Source organism: Pipra filicauda, unplaced genomic scaffold (assembly GCF_003945595.2).
Source record: "Pipra filicauda isolate LSUMZ 115617 unplaced genomic scaffold, ASM394559v2 scaffold81_size6448238_pilon, whole genome shotgun sequence".
Taxonomy (NCBI): Eukaryota; Metazoa; Chordata; class Aves; order Passeriformes; family Pipridae; genus Pipra; species Pipra filicauda.
In genome coordinates, this window is record NW_024104998.1 from 3,023,095 (window position 1) to 3,049,470 (window position 26,376).

At 39.4% G+C, this 26,376-nt stretch overlaps 1 protein-coding gene and 1 long non-coding RNA gene across 4 annotated transcripts in view; one reads left to right on the forward strand and one right to left on the reverse strand.

Moving 5' to 3' along the window:
* The window catches only part of LOC120325081, a 28,140-nt gene extending 8,496 nt beyond the window's left edge, over positions 1-19,644 (reverse strand). The window contains exons 1-2 of the long non-coding RNA XR_005566890.1: positions 18,149-19,644; positions 6,914-6,983 (exon numbers count right to left, since the gene is read on the reverse strand). This is a non-coding gene — a long non-coding RNA (uncharacterized LOC120325081). The remainder of the gene's footprint in view (positions 1-6,913; positions 6,984-18,148) is intronic.
* TOX (thymocyte selection associated high mobility group box) overlaps positions 18,102-26,376 on the forward strand; it is a 223,750-nt gene continuing 215,475 nt past the window's right edge. For 2 of the 3 annotated variants that reach the window (XM_027719425.2, XM_027719427.2), the window contains exon 1: positions 19,757-20,084. In XM_027719425.2, the coding sequence (XP_027575226.1) occupies positions 19,941-20,084 (144 nt within the window). In that variant the 5' untranslated portion in view covers positions 19,757-19,940. Of the gene's footprint in view, positions 18,547-19,756; positions 20,085-26,376 lie in introns of those variants that run through there. The other variant, XM_027719426.2, reaches the window with a different exon arrangement.

The window sequence follows — 26,376 nt, forward strand, 5'->3', positions numbered from 1 at the left end:
TTTTAAATTCTGAAGAAGAAAGGGTTTAAGATGTGCCTCTGCCCTCAGGATTCCTTAGTGCTGAGTTCTTGGTAACAGTACTTTTGAATCATTTTGCTTTACCAAAGTCCACCCACATACTGAAAAATGAGCATAATGAGCAATTTCAGTCTTTCCCCACTCCAGTAATGTACTGTATAATCACTTTTTAACATAATAAAATTTCTTTTTGGGGGTGGGGAGGGGAGAGCCTACCACTTAATAGAATTTCTGGCACCAAACTTAGATGGAAAATTTCTTAAAATGTTTCTTAACAATTTCTTAACGAGATGCAAAATTTCTCAACAAGTCTTGAGGAGAGCTAGGAATGGCACATGGAAAGTCAGTGCACTTAGGAGAAACTGGAAATATCAAAGGGAAGGGAGTTTTTGAAGTCCGTAAATCTATACAATTATGATGTTAGCATACATAGAGGAAGACACCTCTTTCCATCCAAGAGTCATAACATACAGTCTTATAAGCACTGTTTTCATGAACTAAAGGGGAGTGAGTCTTTCCTCAAACACTTTTTCCTCCCAAAGACAGCCCGATGCAGAAGTACTTTCCAGCTCCTCTCCTGCCAACAATTTCCATTAGGAGACACACAGAAAGCCAGATGGTAGCAAGGTAAGCAAGGTGGATTACATCCTGCAGCAGGAAAGACCCAGGATTCAGCACTTGATTAAAAACACAGTAAATTTTTCAAATAAATACCTAATTAAGCCCAAAAGACAACTAAGTTTCCCTTTTCATAAGAGAAGCCCCTAATTACCAAGCCCTTAGCAGTCCCTTATCCCTGGACACCCAGGAAACCACTAGTTGGGAAACTTTTTGACGTGGGAGTGCTGGAGGGTAAAATTTCCACACATATACTTAACAGACCACTAAAAGCTACCAGGCTAGGTTATATAGGTTAGTTGAGGAAAAGAATGTTTACTTTGTGAATGCCAGTAGTGCTTGAATATGACATAAAAGACCATGCTGCTCTGCATGGTTAGTGCATGGTTAAGACTGCATTTCTCTTGGCAACATCTAAAAAAAGACATGTCTCTGTATTGCAGACACTGATAACTCAGGATGCAAATGGTCTTGGCCTTATCATGTAGTTCATCTGAGGTATTTTGAAATTAGGCAAAATAAGTACTCACAGTACTCAAGCAAAAAGGTCCATAGAGTCCAGCCTGATACGTTTTTGGAAAATAAAGGCCTTTCCCAAAGGACTGCACTGTTCATATTATTAAAGTCAATCAAAAACAAAGTCTTCACTGGAAAAATCATACCATTTAAAAAAAATGATAAGCCCCTAGAGATACCTTTGCAGTTTTCTCAGCTGAGAAGACTGCTGAATGTGACTACATTACAGCGCTAGCAAAGACAGGTTGGCCTGCCTGCAACACAAATTGCTTTGGGCTAATAAAACAAACCCCTCTAAACTGCAAAATCCACTTCCTTATATCTTTGTGAACCCACTCCATGTTTTTTTGACTTTCATTGTGATATTGCATTTGGAAGCATCCAGAAGCATTTGAGGGAGGGCTAGAACTAAAAGTAACTCAAACTTTAAAAGAGACATCTAACATTTTTACACAGAAATGCCTTTTATGTTGCCATTTGAAGTACATTTGATGCGTAATCTCGCAGATCACTCATTCATAGGTCATGTCTATATACTTATAAATTCCCAAACTGTAGTGGTTTTTTTTTTTCATCTCTCCAAATGATACCCCAAAAAATACCACTTACCCTTTGATATGATAAGTGACTGTGCAGGTTTTATTGCCGAGATGCAAAACTCTGGAAAGTCAGGCACATGTAACCTAATAAGTCTTTTAGCTGGTGCAACATCATTTAGGGTAGAGATATTTTACAAATAATACTATCAGGATTGCCTTTTCTCTTTCTCTTCCCTAAATCGTCTCCATAGACATAGATGTGCACAAATACACTGACATACACTATGCAAATGACTATCCTGGATATGATCATTCCTGCTTAGACAGACCATTGCTTTTTGTTGAATTTTGATGAGTACACATTGATGAGTACATGTTGAAAATGAAGAGAAAAATATTTGTTAACTATGTCAGTCCCTATACTCCATTTTAATTTCATTTTACAAAGGTATTTGAAAGCAGTGGAGAAACTAGCATGAATTGATCTTTTAGTTTTATTTCAGTTTTCTCATGTCCAAATTATAAAAGGCTGATCCCAATTCTTTGGGTACAGCAATTTAATTTACCTCCAAAGATGTATTTAATTTTTTCTACTTTTTGCTATACAGTTGCCCACAGTTGAAATTGCTCAGTCATAGTGAACATACAATTACTGCATTCCAAATGCTTGCACAAGTATGCATTTGGGGAATAGTTTCCTTTTATTTAAAGTTATCTGAAAGGAAAAATATTGGCAAAATATACCATTCTTGAGAGAGTTTTCAGTAAAAGTAAAGCAGAATTTTAAAAAAATATATTCCAGGTGCCTATTCCATTGAGCCCCAATTTGAGTAACCCTAGTGTAATTCTGATGTTTAATTTTGCTATAATTTATTCTCAGGGTCTTCCCCTGCCTCCTATGGAAGCTTACAAGACTACCATGCATTTTCATAAGAGGGGTGGATATGATAAGTTATCCTTAATTTTCTGACTCTTGCCCCAAGTAACTGGCCTGTAAATTCGATAAAGTAACTAGTTTTGCCATACTGTGATGTAGAACACTTTTCAAGCCATTCACCCATTAGAAAAGAGTATGACTTCCTTGAGCTGCATTATCAGAGCCATACGCTTTATAATCTGCAAAATGGCATGTTTATTCTGTTTGGGGTACTTAATTCTTAAATTTGTTCATTCATTCACGCCTAACAGAAAAAAACAGGGTATTGCCTTCACAGCCAGGCGCAACAATTCAAAAATAATTACACCGTAGCAAAGGCACACAAAATTCTCAGACCTTGAAGCACCTTCCAAAAAGTTATCATGAAGTCGTCAATTTTCTTTTTTCTTTATCTCCCCTAAACCCTTTTTTCAGTATTGCAAGTTCATTTGCTGGCAAAATATGGCTGCTGAATGGAAGCTACAACTTACTCTTTATCAATACCTTTGCAGCTGAATTATACTGAGGAAAACTGTACTTATTAAAACATATACATTAAACAAAATCTGGATAAAGTATTTTACTGTAATCTTTAAAGTTACATAACTACAAAAGATAATGTCAGTAAATGAAATATATACTTGGTTAATTAATACACCCAATTAAAAAAAGGCACATAATTCTCTTTTCATTCCCATTTAGGCCCCTATTCAAAAAAGCACTTAAGAATATTCTGCTCTTTAATGCCTACGGTACTCCTTTAGGCATATGACCAACAAAGTGTTTAAGGATGCACTTAGGCATGTGTTTAAGTAGTCTGCTAAAACCAGATGTTAGTCTAGAAGAGCATGCAAGGGAAAGCACTCATCCCCCTTGGATTGAAGAATCTCTTAAAAATGCTTCTGACTCAAAAACAAGCACAGTAAAATAGAGTACATGTTCATCCCAACTGAAAGGAAAAGCAGGATATGCTCTCAGAAGCTGACAAAACCTGCTCTGTCACAAAGTCCAAAGCAGTAAGACAAAAGTAAGAAGGTAAACAGAAATTCACAGCACTTGCTGCACAACCCTCTTCAGAGTTTCTTGAAATCAGTGGTTCAAATCTGCTTTTTAAGCAAAAAGCACAGGAAAGGCTGTCATTACACTAGCTGGTATCACATGCAACCTCTACATAATTAAAGCCTTTTTTCATATTCACTTTGTTACTTAGAAGACACTGCTTAGTAAACTCATGATGTAGCTTAGACCGTTTGTTCATAGTTTTGCTTTTTTCACCACCACAAAACCATAGCAACCTAAACACCAAATATTTATTTTCTTTCTCAAACACTGCAAGTTATTTTATGAAAAATTTTATGCAAATTGGGCAATACATTGACTCATTCTGTTTGTCTCTCTTGTATGTATCTCTAAGGCATCTATTACCATGGTGTCTAAATGCTGTTGTATCTCAGTATTTGCCAGCTTTGTTGTAACATAAGTGGTATCATCTTTTTTGTCCACTTTTACATAGCCCTTTTAGTCAAACTCTAAGGAGGTATTTAGCTACGACAGAACAGTTGTGGATTAAATGCAGAGATATTTTTTATACTAATATACACAAATCAGCAGTAAAATAAAAGTCCTTACTGTTTTCTTCAGTCTTCATTTACTCTGAAAATACAGCCTCTACTAGTAGAAGGTGCTCTGTTGATGAAGGCTTCTCTGATTTCAAAAATCCTGGACTCTAAATCACTTGCATTCTACCTCCTAACCAATTCTTATAACCACACTTGCCCACACAACACCACACCGTCCTAATAATTTTTGTAGTATTTAATTCAATTTACTTCCCTCTTCGGAACGCATTCAGATTGTATCACCCCCTAAAACATACTTTGACCATTTTAGATCCAGACCAGTGTCTTCCCACGAACAAGTCTTGCTACTGTGAGATCTGGGTTGTGTAAGTGAGCCTGCAGAGCTTCCACGCTGCTGCAAACCAGACGAGAGACAAGTAACAGTGACAATTGTAAAAATACACCTACTGCTGATGGTAAAAGTTAAAACCTTCTTTTTCCCTCCTCCTCCTTTAATAACAGTCAAACGGAGAGCACAGGAAACAGTAAGTAAACTTTATATCTGAAAAAACTAATGTGGGCCAAAACATTGTGATGGTGTATTTGGCTCAACTTTAAATAGAATGGTTTTTCTTCCGAAATATTAAATGAAAAAAGTATAACAAGAAAGAAGTGAAATGGAAAATTGCTAAAGCTGAAGAACATCACACAGAAAGAAGCAGCATTTTTTCTAACAGCTCTGAGATGATATGAGAAAGAGAGAAAGGGTGTGGAGGAGGGGGAGAGGGAGGGAGAGGCAAGACAAGGAAACATGAAGCGAGCTGAAAACAGAATGTGAAATAATTGTTATGGAAAGACAAAAAAAAAATTAAGAGAGAGCAAAATCTACAGAGGTACTTTCAGTACTGTAAATATCCCATAGAGTAGATTTTCCACAAAAAGCTTAAATGTAACTGGACTGGTCATCATTTATAAAGCCAGATTTTTTGTAGTTCATCTTGCCACGGGCCAGACTGCTTCTACATTTTTAACCTATAGCATGTTTTACTCTGTGGAATTTATCTTACTCCCTGCAATGCTATATCATAGTTAAAATATAATTTTTAGCCAATGTTTTCATTTAAAACCTGTTTTTAAACCATTGATAAGATAGGATTCCTATTGAAAGCTAAGTGCCTCCAAACACAAAAAGGGGAAAATGTCTCACTTTGCAGTGAGACACTTGTTAGTAAGGATGGCAACAAAGTTTGACAGCTGACAGTTGGGGAAGTGAAAGAGCTTGAAATATTACATGAATAAAGCATATTTTGTCTTTCTTAATGGAACATATATGGTAAAATACTCTTCTCTAAATGTAATATTCAGATCCTTCATTGATCAACATGACGCTTTACCACCAATGAAATGCACTGCATTTTTAGCACATCCAAACTCATATAAAACTGATGATTTATATATATACAGCACCTTACATCTTCAAAGTGTTTCTAAATAGCAACACCTTCATTCTCATCCTATTTCGCTAATGTAAAATCCAAGACTCTTGACATCAGAAATATGTAAACCAAGAGAATTTAGGTTTTTCAAAGTTCAAATGATATTAGAGAGATCTAAAATTTCCACTTATATGTGAGAAACTTTGCCTAGATAAAAAACTAGGTCCTTGTGAATTTCCACTCTGTGGAGGTAGGCACAGGCATAAAACCTCTTCCTTTGCAAAAAATAAATGAACATCACCATTTCTTTTCAGGATTACAAAATTTTTTGTTGACTAAAGTGTTCACAATCTCTGCTTCCCAAGATATCAAATAATATCACTGATCAGAAATAAAGGAACCATCCAAACCTGTCCAGCTCATAACTGACTCTTTTTTCTGTATTTTAGAAGTGAGTAGTTGTATTCTTGCATAGCCCAGGGCTATACATATAGCCATACAACTATGGCATTGTTTAAAAAACTTCCACATCATATAGGTTTATATGACTACATATACTATATTTCAACACATTTTTGAAATTACTTAATTGGATGTACCTTCTTGCAGCTGGCCTACTGAAATTCAGGATTGCTAGCAGGGCCAGTTGCCATGAGAGTTCAACCATTTTGTAAAAATGACTGGTAACACTGTGAGTGGTGCTAAATTCCTGGACAGATTAAATGAAGCTCATCCCCCTAGATCTGAAACCGCTTCAAGCTGCTTTTTTAAAGCCACATAACAAGCCTTTACTCCTTACATTACTGTTCCACTTTTTATTCCCTGTCTTAACAGAATTTTCATTCTTCTAATTCTCATGGGAAATTGTGTTAAAATTCAAGAACCTGACCTTAGGTTGCATTGAATATTCCCATTGACTTCAGGCCATAAAAAAGGAAAACTGTGAAGAAGAGTTATATTCTGTCAGGAAGAATATGGCTCCAAATGCTGGAATCATCCTGACAGTTCTATTTCAGAAGTTAGCCAAGGAGAAAAAAGGGGCCAGGCATCTTGAAAATTACATACACATACCTCACACACATGTATACACACACAAAGCATGGAGAATAGAAGAGAGAACCTGGAAAGAAACCCTGCCAATTTATCAAGTGGCAGATGAATTATCCCCAAGAGTTTCATAGAAGCAGCAGCCACCCCATTTTAAGGTGAAATTTTATTTCAATCTCAGCTGCAGCATAATCTCAGATCCATCTGTTTCCCCCATTCCCCCTCCCTTCCCCTCACAGTCCCCCTGCTCCCTTCCCAACTCACATGCCGAATAACTCAGAGGCATCACTTCATCTCCAGTACCATAGGTTTCATGGGCCCATCTAGGTAGGAACTGCAGGAAGAGGGATGGGATCGATTACAAAAAAAAAAAAAAAAAAAAAAAAAAAAGAAAGAAAGTAACAAATTTATTTCTATGAGTTTTCATTCCAATCAAAGCTTAGGAACTGTGTGTACCTTTTTGATAATTTTTGGTGCGTTTAAGAGTATTTTGAACATTGTCCCCACCAAAGAATGTTTTGGGGAAATTAGTGGATTTACATGGGAAAAAAATGGAAAACTGGATCTATGTGAGGTGTCTAGCTCTTACTATTGTTTCCACTCAATACCTACTCCTATTTATTTTTCCTGTATGATGACTCTGCTTCAAGTTCTCCGGATATTACGCTACGCAGAAAGTAAGTCTTAAAAAAAAAAACAACCTCGGAATTTTCCAGTGTTTGCTCTTCCTCAATTCCAGAAGCACATTTCACCTCTGAGTTTAGCAGGCAGACTCCTAGGTGCAGTTTCATTATTGGCTTGAGCTAAGTATGAATTGTGCCAAGAGGCAGGCCCACTCTCTCCACCCTTCCCTCCCTCCTTGCCTCAGACCTAGGTAAATACTCTTCTCTCGTTTCATCATCAGTTCTCATGCTGCCACAGAGTCAGCCAGATCAAAAATACCAAAACCTGAGATCTGAGCCACGCACTAATTTTCAGATGGCTCCTGACACAGCTGATCATGAAGCCAGGAGCAACCTCATTCTCCCTAGGGAGGCAGCAGAAAGATGCAGCTGTAGCAGGGAGGCAAGGAGAGCAGTACCACCATTTTTAGCAGCAGCAGCAGAGATTTAAATTTGCTGAAACTTACTGCAAAACCACACCTTCTTTATGCTACAAATGACAACTCCCAAATAAATCAAACTGTAAAAAAGGAAAAAATAGAACTCAACCCTTGATTTTGAGTGTTCAAGAAGACAAGAAAACACAGAGATTCTCCTGAACCAGAAACACCAGATTGCACAGAGGCACATTTGAGTATGTTTCCAAAGTAGAACTATTAATACTACCTAGATGCTGTGCCTGCACTAACTCCTGACTTAGAAGCAGTGCTAGTAATTATGGCAGTATATCCCTTAAGCTACGTGTGATAACGTGTGCACCACAATTTTCTTCCCATTAGGCTAAGGGAGAAATTATCTGGCCTTTTTGGGTGTGTACGGAGAACGCTCTGGGAAGTAGCTGGAAGATACACAGTAATACACATGGGCTGTAGGCCCAACTTTCAGCAGTAGTAATCCCATGAGAGTGACTGCATGAACACTGTTAGTTTATACCTTCTGATGTCCAGTCAACTGAAGTTTACCGTGTTCCAATGTTTGTGTTGGAATGTTAGGAAACTGAATCTATTAAAAATTTGAATAACAGCTGCAGCACTTTCAAGAGATGCCTTTATATCACTTAAGATAGGTAAAAGGCTAGGGAAGCATGGCAAACACAAGCAGACTGGTCCAGCCTCTGTTGTCTTATATTGTGCCAGTGGGCAAGTTTGCTTCTGGGGTGGGATGAAAGCAGTTCACTGCCCTTGTGCAATCACCTGAAATACTGCAGAAAAAAACTTCCTGTTTTAATAGTTGACAACAGCAACTCTAAGTATTCCATTTATATTTCTGCTATGATACTTCAGAAGATCTTATCCTGGAACACTTGAGTCTAGTGACTAATTACATAAGCATTGTTCGTTTTGTGTCCTTATTACTCTAGGAGTTTGTTCACAAAGTTAGTCCTTTATCTGTGACGCACTTCTGAAAGAGAAAAACAAAACGGCAGAGGAGCCTGGGGATTTGATTAGTTTCTTCCAAGATATTTAATTGCTATTACAGCCAGAAATATGCAAAACACTATAATAAAATTTTCTTTTTTGAGAGAGAAACTTCCATTTAATACTAGCACAAATTCCACGTGATAGCAAGTAAACTCAGGAGTTTTAAAAAGCAGAAGATGGTATTGGTTATATGTAGTTAGTCTTATAAATTTGGGACACAAGAATCAAACTTTAACATTCTACATGGAAAGCCAGAATCTTTCCAAAAGATCTTTTACAAATCAGCAAGACTGGAAACAATTTGATAGAAGGCTTACCATGCATGCTCTTTCAGCCATTTCACTAGAAACTCATTTTGGCTTTCTCTGAGATAGAGATAAACCACAGCTAAGACATAGTTATTAAATCTTCTTTATACATTCGGTATGAAATATATTAAACTACAAAAATACTATATTCAAATAAGGTTAAGGGTCTGACTTAAACCCACAAAGACATGGAATTTTAGAAATATTGTGTCTTCCTACCCTTTACTCTCCTCCTGAGTGTGGCTAGGCATTGTAGCAGAAATGAACTAATGCTCAGGTTCCTTAAATATCTTTCATTTTACCTTAAAGGCATTTTCTACTTTAAGGTTCTTTCAGTTTGTGGGTTAAATTCTGCCCTGAACAGTCTGTTTGTTTCTTTGTTTTTGTTTTGTTTTCTTTTTAATAATTTCATTTTTTAAATGCTTATAGAAACATAAAATTGAAAAAAATGAAGCAAAAGTACATAATTGTTAGTCTCGGCAACTGACTATTTTTACTTTTATTTTTTAACACATAACTTACAAATCCCATGTTCATGGGAGACAGGCAGGCAGATGAAATGACTCTCAGCAAGTGTAAGCACATGCTTCAGCTCTCTCCCTGCCCCCCATGCAGTTCCACTTATACATATGTAAATACTATTACATATTTCTCCAGTGAACTAAATCAGAGCCTTGCAGTTGACACTGAACTAAGACTTTGTCCCACAGAATGCCTTGGGACCTTCTTCCATGATAGACTTTTTCCCCTCCTCCTGAATACAACAACAACAATCCGTGGAAGTCACACTTTATTCAAAAGAAAGTAAGATGTTTTCATATCATCCCTCCAGGGGGCTTCCAGCTTTGAAACCATCTCTTCCTGCCCTCTGGCACAGTAGTTTGGGCCTGCTGACTTCTTGGGCAAATTGCAAATTGTATCTTCTCAATAAAACTTGAAAGTAGGAAAGGATATCTTAGGAGGATGGGTATTTTTTTTCCTACATTCTACAACTGTGAACAAGTGTGTTTCTTGTTATTCTCTTCTATTTTGAATAATTCTTTTTTTTTATTTAATTATTGCCGGTGCATTGTGCAGCCAGTCAATTGTCTCCATGAAGCTCTTATAAATTTATATGCACTCAACAAATTGTTAGAAACTTAATCATTTCAAATGTGGCTTGGGGCTCCCCGTCCACATGTTCCATAGAATCTGATTAACATGTATATTCAACTCTGTTAGACTTACACATGCTACTGAAGAGTCTGTTTTTAAAGATGAATAATCAATATAGACTATTCATTCCCTCCAACTGGTATTCCTGTAAACTGCTAAAAAAACAGGACAATGGTCATTCCAACAAGAAAACACTGTTGATTACTCTCTGGTAGCCAGAGTAGAAAGAGATGATTTGGAGGACATCCACAAACAGTAATCTTTGCAGTTTGACTGTGATATAAGTAAAACATACAAAATCCTCAAACAAATAATCCACAACAAAATAATATAAGGCTTTAAAATAATACCACTGATGTAGATTTAGCTTAATATACCATAGAACAAGACACAGAATTTCATGGATTAAGGGAAATGAAGATATTCCTTAAACAGATAATATTTAACAATAGTAGACAATCTCTGCTAAAGAGTAAGAGAAGCACAAAGTAGTAGCCTTCATCCAGAAAAAGGTATTTCTGCCTTATACAGTACAAAAGACAGAGTTTCAAGAAAAGCTCATCCATGAGAAATGGTGATCTCCTATTGCTGTCAAGGTCAGTCAGACCTGTTGTGATTCTGTAAATGCAGACTCTATCACTTAGAGTTTTCCAAGGAATTCCTTAACACCCAGAGGTTTTTTATTTTTATTGTGGAACAAAGCTATGACAAGAAACTGTCAAACTAGAAAGCCCAGAAACGGAAGACAGAGTTTTTATTAGACTTGAGAGTGACAGCTGCATTGAGGGAAAAAAAACTTATAAGAAAGGGGATGTGAAGTTCCTGGAGATCCACCAGAAAAATGCTGAAGTCTCAGCAAAGAAAGAAATTTTGTTCTCAAGCCAGCAGTCCAACAGTTTATCACACTTCTTAAAAACTGATTGTGGATGACATGTGGATGACGTATCTGTATCAGCCTATCACGTGTGAATGGGACTGATTTGCTACAACATGAAGCTCTAATGGAAACTCCCAACACACTTTTGCTATACTTCAGTCACAACCTTCTGCACTGGAAATGCCAATTGTGCCCCCTGTGTGGTACATTTCTGATGATAAACATTGCCCTCTAAGGGAGGAGAATGAATTCAAGCAAGTCTTTTTGCTTTTTACTTTCTCTAGTTAAAAAATAAACTGAAAAGAAAAATATAAGCTATAATACCTTCTAGGCCTAAAAATAATTTTTTACTCTGTGAACTCTCCGCTATATATATACGTACTCAGAAAGAACAAGAGTTTGGATCTCTCTATCTCTATTAACATCTATAATTTTGAACTTGAAGTACTAATTAAAATCACCTAAAGGAAGGTACATAGGCCACTTTTTTACATATTGAGTTGGGAATCTCCTGTTGAAAGATCTACCTTGCTTGGAGATTTAATAAACATCCATCTCTTCACAGAGACCTTGTGAAAATAAAGGACAATGAAAACTTTTCCCTAGAAAAAAACATCTGAGACAGCAGAGCACAAAAAAGAGGTTTCAAAAGAGGAGATCTGTAAAGATCTCCTCAAAACTGCAAATATGCAAGGTGAATTTTCCACTTCCATATTTCTCTCATGGTTATTTAAGTTCTTGATTCTGTGAGATGTTTTGTGCTTAATTCCTAACTTGGGCAATGGCAGATGAGCATGTAAAGATCTGTAAAGACCTCCTTGTGCCAGGAGAGCTCATGCAGGGGCAATTCAGCTCTATTTGGGAGTTTATCAAATAGGAGAATGATGACATCATTGTTCTGAACTGAAAACCAATTAATTACCTGCTTGATATCTGTCTTGAAGATAGGAATTCCCTTTTGAATGCTACAGAAAAACTAGTGCTACAGGTTAGTCCTGTCTCTGCTTGTGACCAGTCCTCTGTTCCGTCTTTTCTTTCTCTTGACTATTCAGCAAACAGATTCATATGTACATTTGTAAAATACCTGCAAATACAGATAGGTATTTTTAATGGTATCAACCATTTATACTGATTTGTTATCAAGACATCTGTATAAGACACAGTGCCAGATAACATTTATACAATTTATACAAATACTCACTTTTTGGAGAAAAAACCAAAATTTTTTTAGACATTTAGAAATGTTTAAGTTTTTCAAACTGCAAAATAAATTGTTCTTCAAAAAAAGTCTAAGTCTCTGAAATCCCAGTACAGTCCTACAGTATAATTCAGCAAAAACCAGCATGAAAACAAAAATTCCTGATCTCTTATACTTCTGGATGTTTCATGACTGAAGACTGGAAAATTGGCAACCTTAGCACTTGGGTATATCTTGCAACTGAGAACTAGCATACACCATACTGTGTTGTATTTTTGAGCCTTCCTGCATACCATGTGGACAACGTATCTCATATAAAATCACTCAATAAGATAGGAAATATAGGAAGATGCTGGGGTTTGGAAGTTGTTAACTCACTTGTCTACCATTGGTTTCTGTGTTGCCACAGTTATTATATTGTCTCCTTGCACTGGCTAACCAAATGGCCAATCCCTTCCTTGGCCCAGCAGCCTTTATAAGCTGCAGGAAATTTGAATAAAGGCTCTTCTTTGCTGCTGGATTCCCTGCGTGCTGCGTGGTCTCTGTCTCCTGGCTTAAGTACCTTCGCCGCCTGTCCCTGCCATGAGGGAGGGTGATTCCAGCCCTGAAAACCTTCACAGAGCGGCCGGTGGTGACCCCCCAGAAACCCCTCAAACTGCAACAGGAAGAGGAAAAAAGGAACTTTATGTTTTTATTTTTCTGACCATGAGAAATAATCTGATTCTAAGGCTCAGCAAAATGTTTTCTTTTGAGACTGGCCTACATTTTGTATGTCTATAAGGCCACATTAAATTTGGTAACTTGAACTGAATCAGCTATCAGTGTCTTTGAAACACACAGGAATGGATCAAAGCTGCAAATATGCAAGGTGAATTTTCCATTTCCATATTTCTCTCATGGTTATTTAAGTTCTTGATTCTGTGAGATGTTTTGTGCTTAATTCCTAACTTGGGCAATGGCAGATGAGTGTGTAAGAACCTTTTCTGAGATGCGAAACACAGCATAACTTCAGCCGGTGTGTCTATTTCCCCTCTAGCTGTTAAATTGGCTGTGTATCATTTGTTTGGAATGAGAAGACATGGCCATGCTCAACTTTCCTCTCTGCTTTGTACCAAAAGGGAAGCCAGGGGCTTTCTTTAAGAGAGATCTTTACTTCCTTATAGAAAACTACTTTCATACAAGTGTTATAATTTGGGGCCCATTGTTTTCAGCACAAATGAATTAAACAAAACAGGAGCAATGACTAAAATAGTAAAATAGCTGCCTCTTTCATTACATGTTTGGCAACACTTGGTTTGACACACTATTAGGTAGCCTTACAAACTGTTTCAATACTCTGAAACCAGAGTATATCACCACTATTAAGCTTTGATACCATATTGAAAATCTTTTTTTCACGTTGATTTATGCTCACTTATAAATGCACACACAGAATGTCAACACTTAAAATGGATCAGTTTCTAAAAGGATTTGAGTTCATTCTGATGAAAACACCAAATTAATTTGCTTAAAACATTCTATAATCTTAATATCATTATATTTTGCATCTTCCCAGATCCAAGTGTCATATCCAGTTTAAGAACAGGAAACAGGACATCCACACAAAAGGGAAAGACCCTTCATCCTATTATTATCTAATTAACTACTATCTAGGAATTGATAAGCATTGACCTTTGTTCTGAAAGATAAACAGTCCTGTAAGTTAGTAAGTAAATAAAAAATATCAGCATGAGGGCTTTTCTCAGCAAAATCTCAGTGGTCCCCTTTTAGTTTATCTGTTCCTCTGGGCTACTGAAGTACAGTTCACAAAACAAAAAGCAAAATGATTTTCCATTCCAGCTGTTTTTAAAAATACATAGAAGAAAACTTTTCCTTAAAGAAGAGCCAGTCTCATTATGAGATTCTTGTGGTGTCTAGCCTATGTATAATAAATAATAAGCCATCATCACAGTCTCAGATTTCCTTCTTCCTAGGAAAATCAAGAAGTCTGCTCTTTATAATAGATGATCAGACATCTGGAGATACCAAATAAAACTGGGTATATACATGTCAGATTAAAACAAAAAGATGTTGGGCTAGATTATTTTTTAAACTAAACTACTTCTATTTCTCTTTGGCTGAGAACATGAGTTATGCCTGCTGATAGTCCCCCAACATACTAGTCAAACCAGCTGGGTCAGACACTAGACACTCAAGAAAATAACCTGCCATCTCAGACATACTTACTTACTTGTTTCTTTTAATTCTGATTGTCTGACCACCGCACAGCGTCAATGACAACATGCAAAAGGCTGGACAGGTTCACACCAAGGGTCTGCCCTACCAGTACTCTCCCTCCAATGATGGCTCTAGGCGTGACAGCCCGAACTGAGGGCAAGCGTGTACAATACTTCCCCCCAATTCCCTACCCTCATGTCTCTACCTCCAGCTATTTTCAGCCCAGTGGAGTTACTGATCCATTTATGGCTTGTCTATCTAATGACCTCCCTAGGTTTCCAGTTGGCTATCTAGACTTCTTGCATCCACAGTGCTGTTTGGTAAGGAATGTCATGTGAGTTCTCTGTCGCATGGAGAATATTCACACTACGTAGTCTAATTCCAGCAGATAGCATTTAAAAGAATAACTTTTTTACTATTGGCAGATACAGATCATGTTCCTCAAAGCATTTGTTCCTATTTATACAAGAAAAGCAATGACACTGTTCTCATCTGCTGGTATAGGAACCTCTTTCAAGACTTTGGAGACATTCACTTGAATGTTGAATGGCTTTAAAAACTCAATGCCCTTCTGAACAAATGTTCCTTCCTTTTAAGCTTCTAAAAACGGATTCATTCTTTTAAATCTGTTGCAATTTTTTTTTTTCTAGAAAATGCACTTCCATGAGCTAAAGTGGCCAAGTTTGATATACCTTTGAATTATCCTGCAAAGGGGCTTGCTTTCTCAGTCCACAGAGGCAAAACCTACAATAGTATTAACATTTTCGGTTCTGCTATCCACAAATACCTTATTCTGAAACCCTAGAGAAAATGTACCCTACAAAACAAAAGAATGCTTAATGGATTAATATATATAGCTTTTTAATTTTTACAAACTGTACAGATAACTGCCACAAATCTCAGGTGTTTTTACCATCTCAATGATTAAATCATCTCTGTAAGTAGCAGCAAAAATTTTATAACCTCTCAGGGCCTGCATCATTAAGTACTGAAAATAACCTGAAGTGCTGTGCAAAGCAAATGGTACAGTTGTAAACTCCTACAGACTCCTAGGAACTTGAAGCCTTTCTTAAGGCAATAGTCAGTAACATTTCACATAAATAGAAAGCTAATTCTCTACTTTTCATTATAAGATGTTCTAGTCATTCTGGTATTGACATCTCCAGGTTTGCATTAGCATTGCTGTGCCTGCATACACCAGGTTGCCTATACCAACACATCTAGAATTGGTACATCTCTACCACCTCTCGCCACAACAGGCTTAAAACTAATCCACTGTCCATGAATAACAAGTTTCTCAACAGCAGCTTTTCAATACGGAGCTTGCAATCTGTCTCCCATTCACTTTGTCAAATTATGGTCCACATATCAGCCATTTGCAGCAGTGATATATCTGTCAGGCGTCAAGTACATTTCTTGCAAAGGAAAATCTTTTTTAGGATTTTTTAACTTTCAAAATGTCTAATCCCAAACATGCAAAATAATGAGTCAGTTGCCAAAAAATCATGATGGCTTTTTTTTTTTTTTTTTTTAAATATGTTAATGTCTTTTCCTTTGCTTTCTGGAGCTTTTTCTAGGTCATGTTTTCAAGCTTTTCTCCAATGCCATAAGGGTTTCAAACATTATTAAAAAGAAAGCAACTGAGATCTATTTGTAATTGCATGTTTAAGAAAAACGTTTATTACCATCAAACTTAAACTGTGTTGAACTGACAACCAAGAATCTTCAGAAATGTTTTTGATCAAATAATCCTGAAATAGGAATATTGCTTCAAACCTGCTTTCTCTAGAGTTTTGTTTACATTACTTATGTATTTTTTTTCCAGATAACTAGACTTTACCAAAAGCAGGTTGTTTGACATGGAAAAAAGTCATGATTTAACGTTATCTTGAAAGACTCTTTACAATATTAAAATACGTGAGGTGCAAATTATACATCTCAATACGTATACATACATATATCCTGACACAGTGATTTCTTCATCTGAAATTTGTGATTTTCTCCCCCTTGAGTCCCCTTGAAATCTTTACCATGGATTTATTTTTTTCAGTGACGAGAAGACAGCTTTGTGTGACAATGTGCATTACAAATCTTTTTAAAAGTTCTTCAGATTTCACTTGTTTTGTGGTGGAAATGTTCGTATTGATAAATGTAACCATTCGTGTTAAACATCATCATCTCAGCTTATTTTTGTGGCACTCACTAATTTGTTTTCATTTAAAGAAGGAAAGGCATTCCTTTTTTTTCATAACACAATTCCTCTGTTAGGCATTATCTAAGATCAGTACAGTGTCCTTCCTGTACTCCTTCTCTTCCATCCTTTCTGTCCTGATTAAAACTACCAGACACTCAGCAGGAAACTCAGTGGGATTGCTCATGGTGTCTTGAAGTCACCCTTTCTTTCATTGCTTTTGCCTGTTAAACCTTGTTTTGCTCACCAATCCCTCTCCCGCATCCCATTGGATTCCCAACTTTCCTTTGTCAGCACCCTCGTTTGCAGCTAATTGAGCTCCTCTTCATTTTCCCTGCCCCATTCTCTTCCTCTTCCTCCCCTCTCAGTTTGCCCATCTCCTCAAGTTTCCCTCCTATGCCTTGTGTCAGTACTGTCCACAACACGGCCAGGCTTGACCACCATGATCTAATGGGGCAGATCCCGGCTGACGAGGTATTTCACTGGTGCTTTACACTTTCGCCTGTTTCCTGGTTTCTGGGGCATGTACATGGATCACAGCGTACTTCTGCCACCACAAACTCTGGGCAATGGCTTCCACTCTGCTGGGACTGGAGACTATGGACTCTGCTGGCAGCTCGACCCAGCCAACCTCAGAGGGCTGCCAGGGCAGCCTGACCCCATCTTTGCAACACGGTCGTGGAGATGGGCCGGGGGTCTCACAGAAGCACCTCAAGGGACCTGCCCACGGCCACACTGGCAGCCTGAGGCTGGCCCAGTGAACCCCTCGCTCTCCCACCGCCACTTCCACCCGGCCCTCCGGCCTGGCCCCGGCCCCGGCCCCACCGCGGAGGAGATGCCATAGTAACGGGACGGGGCCGGGCGGCGCCGGGAGCCGGGCGGGGAAGGCGGGTGGGAAAGGGCGGGGACGGCGGCGGGATGGCGGGCGCGGCAGCGCCCCCTCTCCGCGACTCCCAGCCCCGTCCCCGGCGGCCGCAAATGGCTCTTCCTCTGCCGGCCCCTTTGTGTGAGGCACACTCGGAGCAGCAGCTCCGCGGCGGAGCGCGGTGCGTCCCCTGCCGCCGCCCGCCGAGAAGGGCCGAGCCGAGCCGAGCCGAGCCGAGCCGAGCGAGCCGGGCGGCTCGGGGCGGCCATTCCAGCGCCTCGTCTCTCCGCTCGCTCCCGGGGTACGCGGGGGCCCGGCCGCTGTCGCCGCCTCCCCCTTTATCCCCCCCCCCAAGGGCCCACTCCTCACTGTGAAGGGCAACCAAAACACACGGCCACCAAAAACCACCAAATAAAAATAACAACAATCACAACAACAATAATAAAAAAAAAAGAGAAAGAACGGGAAAAGAACAGAGGGAGCAAGCGAGAGGGAGGGAGGGAGGGAGAAGCGAACCAACTCTGAGACTCCCATAAAGAGCGGCACGCACGGAGCGAGCGCCCCGGTGCCGATGCGTGGGGGAAACAATAAGTACTCGAAGTTACCTGCCCTGCCGTAGAAGAAGGAGGGTTCGTGGGTTCTCTCGCAGACATCTGCAGACCGGTGCTTTTTTGGAAGAGATTTTTTTTTTCCTCTCCTCTCTCTCTCTTTACAAACCACAAACGGATGTGAGGCAGGGAAGGTGTTTGACTACTGAAGTCAGGCACCTCTTTTTTATCCTTCTCAGTCTTGTGTATCCCCCCCTTCCCTCACACACACATACACTCACGCTCCCCCCTTTTTTGCACCAACATTAACGACCCAAAGAAAAGGAAAGGAGTTTGCTTGATGTTTTAGTGAAATGGACGTAAGATTTTATTCGCCACCTCCTCAGCCTGCAGCCGCTCCTGATACGCCTTGTTTGGGACCTTCCCCCTGCCTGGACCCCTACTATTGCAACAAGGTGACTCGTGTTTTGTGTCGTCCGAGGTGTTTTATCTGTGCTGTCGGTGTGTGCTGTTGTCGCGGCGTGTTGCATGAGCGGGCGCTGCGCTTTGGCGAGCGGCGCACCAAGTTCCCGGGCGAGGCGGAGGGAGGGCAGCGGTACTTGCCGGGGTTTGGGGAGCGCACTACCGCCCGCCGCGGAGCGGTGCCGCCGGGACACACACCGGCTCCCCCGCAGGCACCCCAAATTAAACCCCCGGAGTAGTCTGGGGGCGGGCGGCTGGAGCGGGGGGGCGGAGGGGGGAGGCATTTTCCATAACATCTTTTCGGAGAAACGGCGTGGACGGGGATGCTGATGCGGGGGACTTGAATTTCCAAGGCTTCTGTTAATGAGAAAGATCGCGCCCCCCACAAATCGGCAGAAACTCTGCCCCGCAGTCCGTGTGTCAAAGCGGTACTTGGCGGTGCCGGGAGCGCGTTTGGGTATCTGTGTTTGTATGCGTGTGACATACATACACATACACATCTCTCTATATGCACAATAAGTGTGTATAGTGGTGACAAGTCGGTTCAGAACATTGGCTCGACACTGTCCCAGCTGTGCAACTGCCTTACCAATTTCTCTGTAACTTGATTAAACCTCTGCAAATAGGGTCAGTACCTGAGCAGACCTAAGTTTTAGGTTCCCGAGCCCAGGGGAAGGAGGAACCGCAGAGGAGGCCCGCGCTCGCCCAAATCCTGAGTCTGGTTCCGAGAGTTTGGTGCTACGGTCCGGGAACACTTTGCGTGACTTTTGCTGCCGAGGAAGGGGGCTGGGGTTCCTGCATTGTTACTGCCGCTGTGGCCTGAGCCAGCTGGTGCTTTATGCATGAGCTGCACTTTCTCTGCTGTTACGGAATGGGCTTTGCACATGAATAAAACGGTGGCTGTAGGAAACGATCGGGAAGTGCGAGTTGCCCAGAGCACTCCTTTGAGCACACCCCGGCCAAGGGGGGAGCAAGCCGGGAGAGAGCGATGTGTTCAAACCTGCGCGCTCGGGCGCTCGTTCGGGAGCCCGCCGTGGCAGCCCGTGGCGGGCTGCGGCAGCAGATGGCTTTTGGCAGCGCAAACCCCGCCGTGCGCAGGCTCCGCAGGGTCGGCCGCGGGTGCGGGGGGCGGCGGGGTCCGGGGGGCGCGGGGACCCGCCCGGCCCGGCCCGGCCCGGCTCGGCTCGGCCCGCGGCGGACAGCCCGGTCCCGCGCCCGGCTATTGTGACGGTCTCACGTGTCAGAGAGACGTTCCGAGCCGTCCCTTTCATCCCGAGCAGCTGCCTCGATTCAGAGATAAACAGCAAAATAGCGTGTGTCTGTGCTGAGGCGCGGAGGCTGCGGCGCCCGGGTGAAGCCCTCTCAGTTTTCCGGAAAGATTTCCCACATGGTCGCATCTACCAATCACAACAGAAAGGACCAAATTCATCCTGGCTGCATTTCACATATACTCAATGGAGTTATAGAATCCAGGGATAAATCTGGCCCTTTGTGGTGGATGCCTAAGGATATTTCAAGAGAGATCCCAGAGGTATGACTGTTAGCACTGTTTTAAGTAACTGTTTTGCAGCATCTGGTAAACCTGCCCTATAGATTGGAAGTTTGTGCCAGGAATGAACTTTGTTCAGCAGGAAGAGTTCAGATGCGTAGGAGCATTTATGTGTGCATTATTTTTTTGTTAGTGCTCTAAGTAATCATGGGGCTACTGCTACCTTTCTTCTATGGCTTGCTGTTATTTTCTCTATTGTCAGTTTTGTAAATTGTAACAGTGAAATGTTGCCATGTGAAAATCCTGGGCTGATATTAATGACATAAGCACCAAAGTGTTTGACGACCCGTTTGGCAGTGAAACTGGACAGACGTTATTAAACCTATCAATGATTTAAAGCTTCAGAAAGAAGGTAATGACTTGAATACACATTTCAGTCATCATTCTTGAGATAGTGTACCAGATTTAATTTAAAAGTTAAATGCTTTGGAAAATCAGGAATTACCTTAATATATTAAATCATTTTCCAATTAAGTTCCTTAAATAATTTTTGGTGTGTTGCACTGCAAATCGAATAAATTAATTTAGAAAGTCGTTTCCAGAATTTCTTTACTAGCTGGCTAAAGCTTCTTTCAAGTCATGCCATGTATGAGGGAGCAAACTGTTCTTTTTAAATGCAAATGAGACACTCATTCTGTAGACAAGTTGCAACTCTTCTATTTCACTTTGCCTGAACTGATAATGTGCTTAAAAGTGCACAGTCATAAGACATATGTTTTATGCTTGGAAAAGACTTACCAAGAATGTTTCAGTATAAGATACCGAGTATTGAACAAATGTCTTTTTCAGATGTCTTTGCCACTGACCACTGATTACATTAAATGGACAGAGTAGGTTTGCCAGGCCCCTTTGGAGGCAATACACTTAGTGAACATTTCGTTTTTCACCCCCTTCACCCAGCATGATTAACATTGCTGTGAAAACTTATCTGACTTGTTCTAAACATGTCGTCATGTTACAGTATTGCTCTGTCACTCATTTTCAGGCTCTGTGTATTCAGGGAGTTTGAAGGGCAGGAGGCCTGCAGAATTTTGTGTTCGGTGTATTTGGTTGAGTGTTTGCTTGAGTGATCTCTCCCAGGAAAGGAGATGGAGATGATGGAGTATGATGGATCCACGCTCTGGGTCAGAATGCTGATCTTCATTAGGTCTTAACCTGCAAAACTCATTCGAAACTGGATTTTGGTTCTTGTAAAGTTAGTTAAAACTTGCTTTTGGCCCTTATTAGAGGATTTGGCCCTATTTTTCATACCTGGGTTTTGGTGATGTATTTTCTTTTACAAATTTGCCAGACTTTGCTTCTTTACATTTTAAGTTTGCTTGAGCTGCTGGTAATTTAGAATGTATTCCACAAATGCTTAGCCTTTTAGGTTTTCTAATTGTTCTGTTAGCGCTAGTTTTTTTCCTGGTCAGATGATTGCTCATAGTATAAGAGTTCCCAGGCACATGCATGGGAGGTATTGACATGCACTTTTCTGTAGCCAAAGGAAAATGCAATAATGTAGATTCAAACATTCACGTCTTATCTTACAATTTTCCGTTGGCAGGCTTTGTTTCAGAAGACTGCTTAGATCTTTATTTTATAAACCTAAAATAGCATTCTAAGCATCTTAGCCTAATATTTCTGTATCTGCTGTGAAAGCTCGTTATATTCTGCATATATTGTTATGCAGACTTTTCCTTGTTTCTTTTGCATTACCCATGAAGAGAGAAAAGTGAAAGAACAATGCAAACAATGTTGGTTATGACAACTGTGTGAGGTATCTCTTATACAAACAGACAGAATGGACGGTATGCTGTGGTATATAGGTCAGCCTTTGAAATAACATAGTGGAGCTCTTACACTGGACAGATTTAGGGTTGGGGTTGTACTGTTCGACTCTTGAAACTTGAAGCATAATTACATTTCAGATATGTACAGGCTGATGTGAATAGTCTGTTCGGTTGAAGTTTATTTTGGGAAGCATCACGTTCCGTAATTGAGTTGAATGCTATAAAAGAAATAACTTTGATAATCCAAGTGTCTTAATTTGATAGAAGAATATGGCCACTGATTTTGAGCTGCTTGAAATGATAAGTTTAAATGTTTATGTACAGAGCAACAAATAACAGCCTTGTGGCTTTCTACATTGAAGTGTCATCTCCAAAGACTGCTTTGATCAGTACTGTAAGAAGGATTGGTATATTTTAATTTTAATACTCGCAACTTTGCAGTGTTTTCAGATATCTGCTCACATAAAGTGCAGTTATATAATTATAGTTTGACACAGCTAATGACAGGGATGCTGACCTCTGCCAACAGTAGGCAGAAAATAATGGTCTTTACTGCTCCCAATGGTTAGCCCTGCAGAATTATGCACTGGATTGTTCTGTGATTTGCTACCTTGTTCAAAAATACGGGAACCTACAACTCATCTTTCTTGTATTCACTGGTAGTTGTCAGTGCAGTGGAAAAATACAGCCAGACAGCAGAGGTAAAATGATAGACTGTAGTTGTTTTTAAAGAGAGGAGTAAGAGGAAAAAGGAGGGAGAGGGAAGCAAAACCTTTCAAAATGAAAAAAACAGAGTGGCATTGGGTAGAAGTGGATAAGGAGATATAATACAGTGCTTTGTAAGCAGGTAAAATCCCACTCGTAGTCAGAATTCCACAGAGCAAAAGTGCATATATTTATACTTGGCATTTAGACTAATTTATTGTGTAAACTTAACTCTACCATAGAGACTACTCTAAATACAATGTTCCATGGCTGTTTACAAAGTGTACGTTATTTCCAGTGGCATCCTTCCATCCAGTCTGTATCTGAAACTCAGAATTGTGGCAAACAAGTGCTCTGAAGGGCAGCTCTAAAGTTGAAATGCTGTGTTACTGTTTTGACAGCATTTTAGATTATGCTCATATTGTTTATTCTGGACATATTTTTTTCACTTAGAGAACTACTTGTCCTCTACTGCATTAGAATCATACTTTAAATTTGTTGCTGTTTTTTAAAGGAAAGATTGAACAGTTGCATTATGGCTGACTGTTGATTTTCAAGTGTTAAGGGTTTTAGTTTCAAAAATACCACATAGGAAGAAGGGAAATGGACTTTTCTTTCCTGTGTTACTAGACCTTAGTATGTAGTCTTAGAGTTTTGGGCAAGCCTCAGGTGTGCCTCCTGAAATTCCAGTGTTTCAGAAAAGAAGTGGTTCCAACTTTAGTGGAATAAAGAAAACAATTTATGTGTGTGCTTTTGAGAAATCTTTCTCAAAGATGTCTGTAAACCAAAGCACTTGCAGCAATTTTTTTTTCTTTCTGCGAAACATCAGTTCCTTCAGAGGAATTATGTTTTATTCTCTTACAGAATGATGCATTTCAACTCTAGGGCATTAGCCTCCATCAGCCTATCAAGAGGTCTTCTGAAAAAAAGTGGAAACAGTAAACTACCAAGAATGCTGAATTAGCTAAACACTACGCTACATACGCAGTACCTTTGTTGTTTACATTAAACCAAAGAGCAGCTGGAGCTGCATTTGAGAAGGTGATAACTGTGGAAGACTGGGCAGTCACAGCTGTTGAATTTGGGGCTTGTTGGGCATGTTAACTGGGAAGAACTGAGTACCCTCCGATCCTCGGATTCCCATCTTAGCAGGACTATCTTGTCTTGCTAAGAATGTAGAGAAGCATTTGAAAGCGCACTATGTTTAAAACACAACTTATGTTTAAGAAGAGAATTATCCTAATCATGGTAGGATTTAGATAAAAATTCTTGGATATTTAAATCCCGTATTGATGATGGATATAACAAAGCTTAGACGCTGGAAGTAAAAAGCTTCCTTTGACGGCACTCTCAGCATGGCTCAAGAGTGACCTGAAAGCACCACTTCGTGTGGTGAGAGGGTAGTCCCTGGATCAATGCAGACCTTGGCTTCTGGAACTGACAGCAGGGGCAATTAGTGGCAGCTTTGTTTATCTTTTTGAAGAGGACACATGCTCTTTGAATGTCTAGCATGGACTGCATACACTAAAGTACTTATTTTAAATATAGCCTAGATTTAAATGTTTTGTTGTTGCGGTTGAACTGTGTGATTGCTGTAGATCCCTTCCAACTGGAATAGTCTATTCTACTGTTTTAGTTATGCAACTGGGTACCGATTTTCTGCCCAAGGAATGTTTTCTCATTAAAAACGTTGAGTTACAAACTGCTCCAAAACATGGTTTATAACAGATTCGCCAAATGACTCTTAATTATAGCAATGCTTCCAAAATACTTTCAGGCATGGAATTCACATCAACCCAAATGAGATTTTCTTGGTCATAATGCTTTTCCCTACAGCGTTCAGTTCGAAAACGGCAGCGTTGCATTATTCTATGGTTGGGCACAGATTATGTAGCAGCAGCAACAAACACTGCCCTGCCACACTCTCGTCCCCCTTCTACTGGAATATCTGCCTTTTATGTTCATCGGTAGCGATCAGTTTTTCAGTTAATAAGTCAGGGCATGGAATAAAATGTTTAAATCTTGACTTAGACCTTCAAACTTAAAATTGCTTTTCAGCAGACATCTTAGTGCAATCGATATTTGCAATGTCTTTGGTTTTCTTTTGCTTCTTATGTTTGCAGTAAGTAGTTTATTTTTATCATTTGAATTTCATATGGCTCTAATAATATTTGTATTTTATCTTTCAATTGCACGCACATACGTTAACACTGTTCCTGAACTGTTCATTTAGTATTTTTCCATGGGCTGCTATTTGATTTGCCACAGACACTTGTAGTATGGTTTCCTCCCAAGAAACACACTGCTTTCTAAGTTGCAAAACATACTTGAATTACATGAGCATCTGACAAGTCCAGGTTAGTGGAAATGTCAGAATGTTTTAGCATTCACATTCTTGACTGTTAAACCACTCTCTACCAATCAAAAGTGGCACGAGTGGCTTTTTTCAAAGGTAGTGCTGGCTAAGCATGGAAATTGAGCTGCTGTGGTGGTACTTTTGTCTCCTGCTATTGTTGTTGATGATTATATGGTCTTAAAGGTTAAATGAAAGTTACTGTAGCTGGTATGTATTTTTGTTATATTAAGAAAATCTGCAGTGAACTCCAGTTCTTATTCTATATGCAAGAAGAAATCAGAACTCTGAAATCAGACAGTGATAACCTGTACTTAGGGAAATGGGTCAGTAAAGGAAGTATGAAGTCTGCAATGTGAAGCAAAAGATTTATCCAGACAGTTCCTGGCAGAAGAGAAGATTATATAAACATGTAAATTCCTATTGTATCTATGCTACTCTATATGTATATACACAGGCAGATTTCTGCTTTGTTATATATTGCTGAGTTTGAAGGAAGTGAACTTACTCTGAGAATACGTAATTTCTATCCTGTACTGTAAGTAACTGGGTTTTTGAAGTCATATTCTGTTCACAGTTGCCAAAAGTGTGTAGGTTTGTGTTCATGAATAAGAGAAAACATTTTTTTGTCATACAATACTTGTGTTTGCCTCAACCTGAAATAATAATAAATAGAAAATGGAAAAACAATGGTGAAAAGGGGTGATAACCTTTCCAAAAAGTATAATTGATCATTTGGCAGACAAAGTTGTGAGCATTAGTCATAGAAACCTGCAGATAGTAGAGGCTTAATATCAAAGCTAATGATTTATTTTATGTTAATGACTTTCTGCTAGGGCATAAAAGACTGCTCATAATGGACTCTCAGTGCTGTGTTCAGTTGCGAAGGCTAATGGGATAATCTTACCCAAAATTAAGCTCTTTGAAGTAAATCATGGTGTTGTTTTTTCAAGTTAACTCTTGAAAATGTATTGGCAAACTGATTCTTTTAAGAACTGCCTGTAATCTTTATAGGGAAATATAAGACAAGTTCTTTTTTCTTCACTAGCAGTTTTCTTAATTATGTTGGAAATAGATGTTTATGTTTTTTTTACGGTTCTGAAGAATAATATTCATGATGTGGAAGTCATTTACTTCGGTGTTTTTATCATAGTGCAATAAGTTTTTGTGAGGCACAGTTGTTTTTACAGGTTGAACAAAGGAAAAGAAGAATTATTATTTTAATGGCTGAGCCAGTTATTTACTAAATGGCAGTAAAACTCTTAGTTTTGCATTGAGAAGTTTTTTAAATCATGTTTACAATTAGTTATAACAAACATTATATTTCAATAAGAGATAATTTGCCTACTAAAGTTCACATAATGTGCTAATCATGTGTAGTGGTTAATAAAGGCCTCCTATCTCACTCCCCTGATGGCTATAAAAGGCTATTATGTTCATGGCA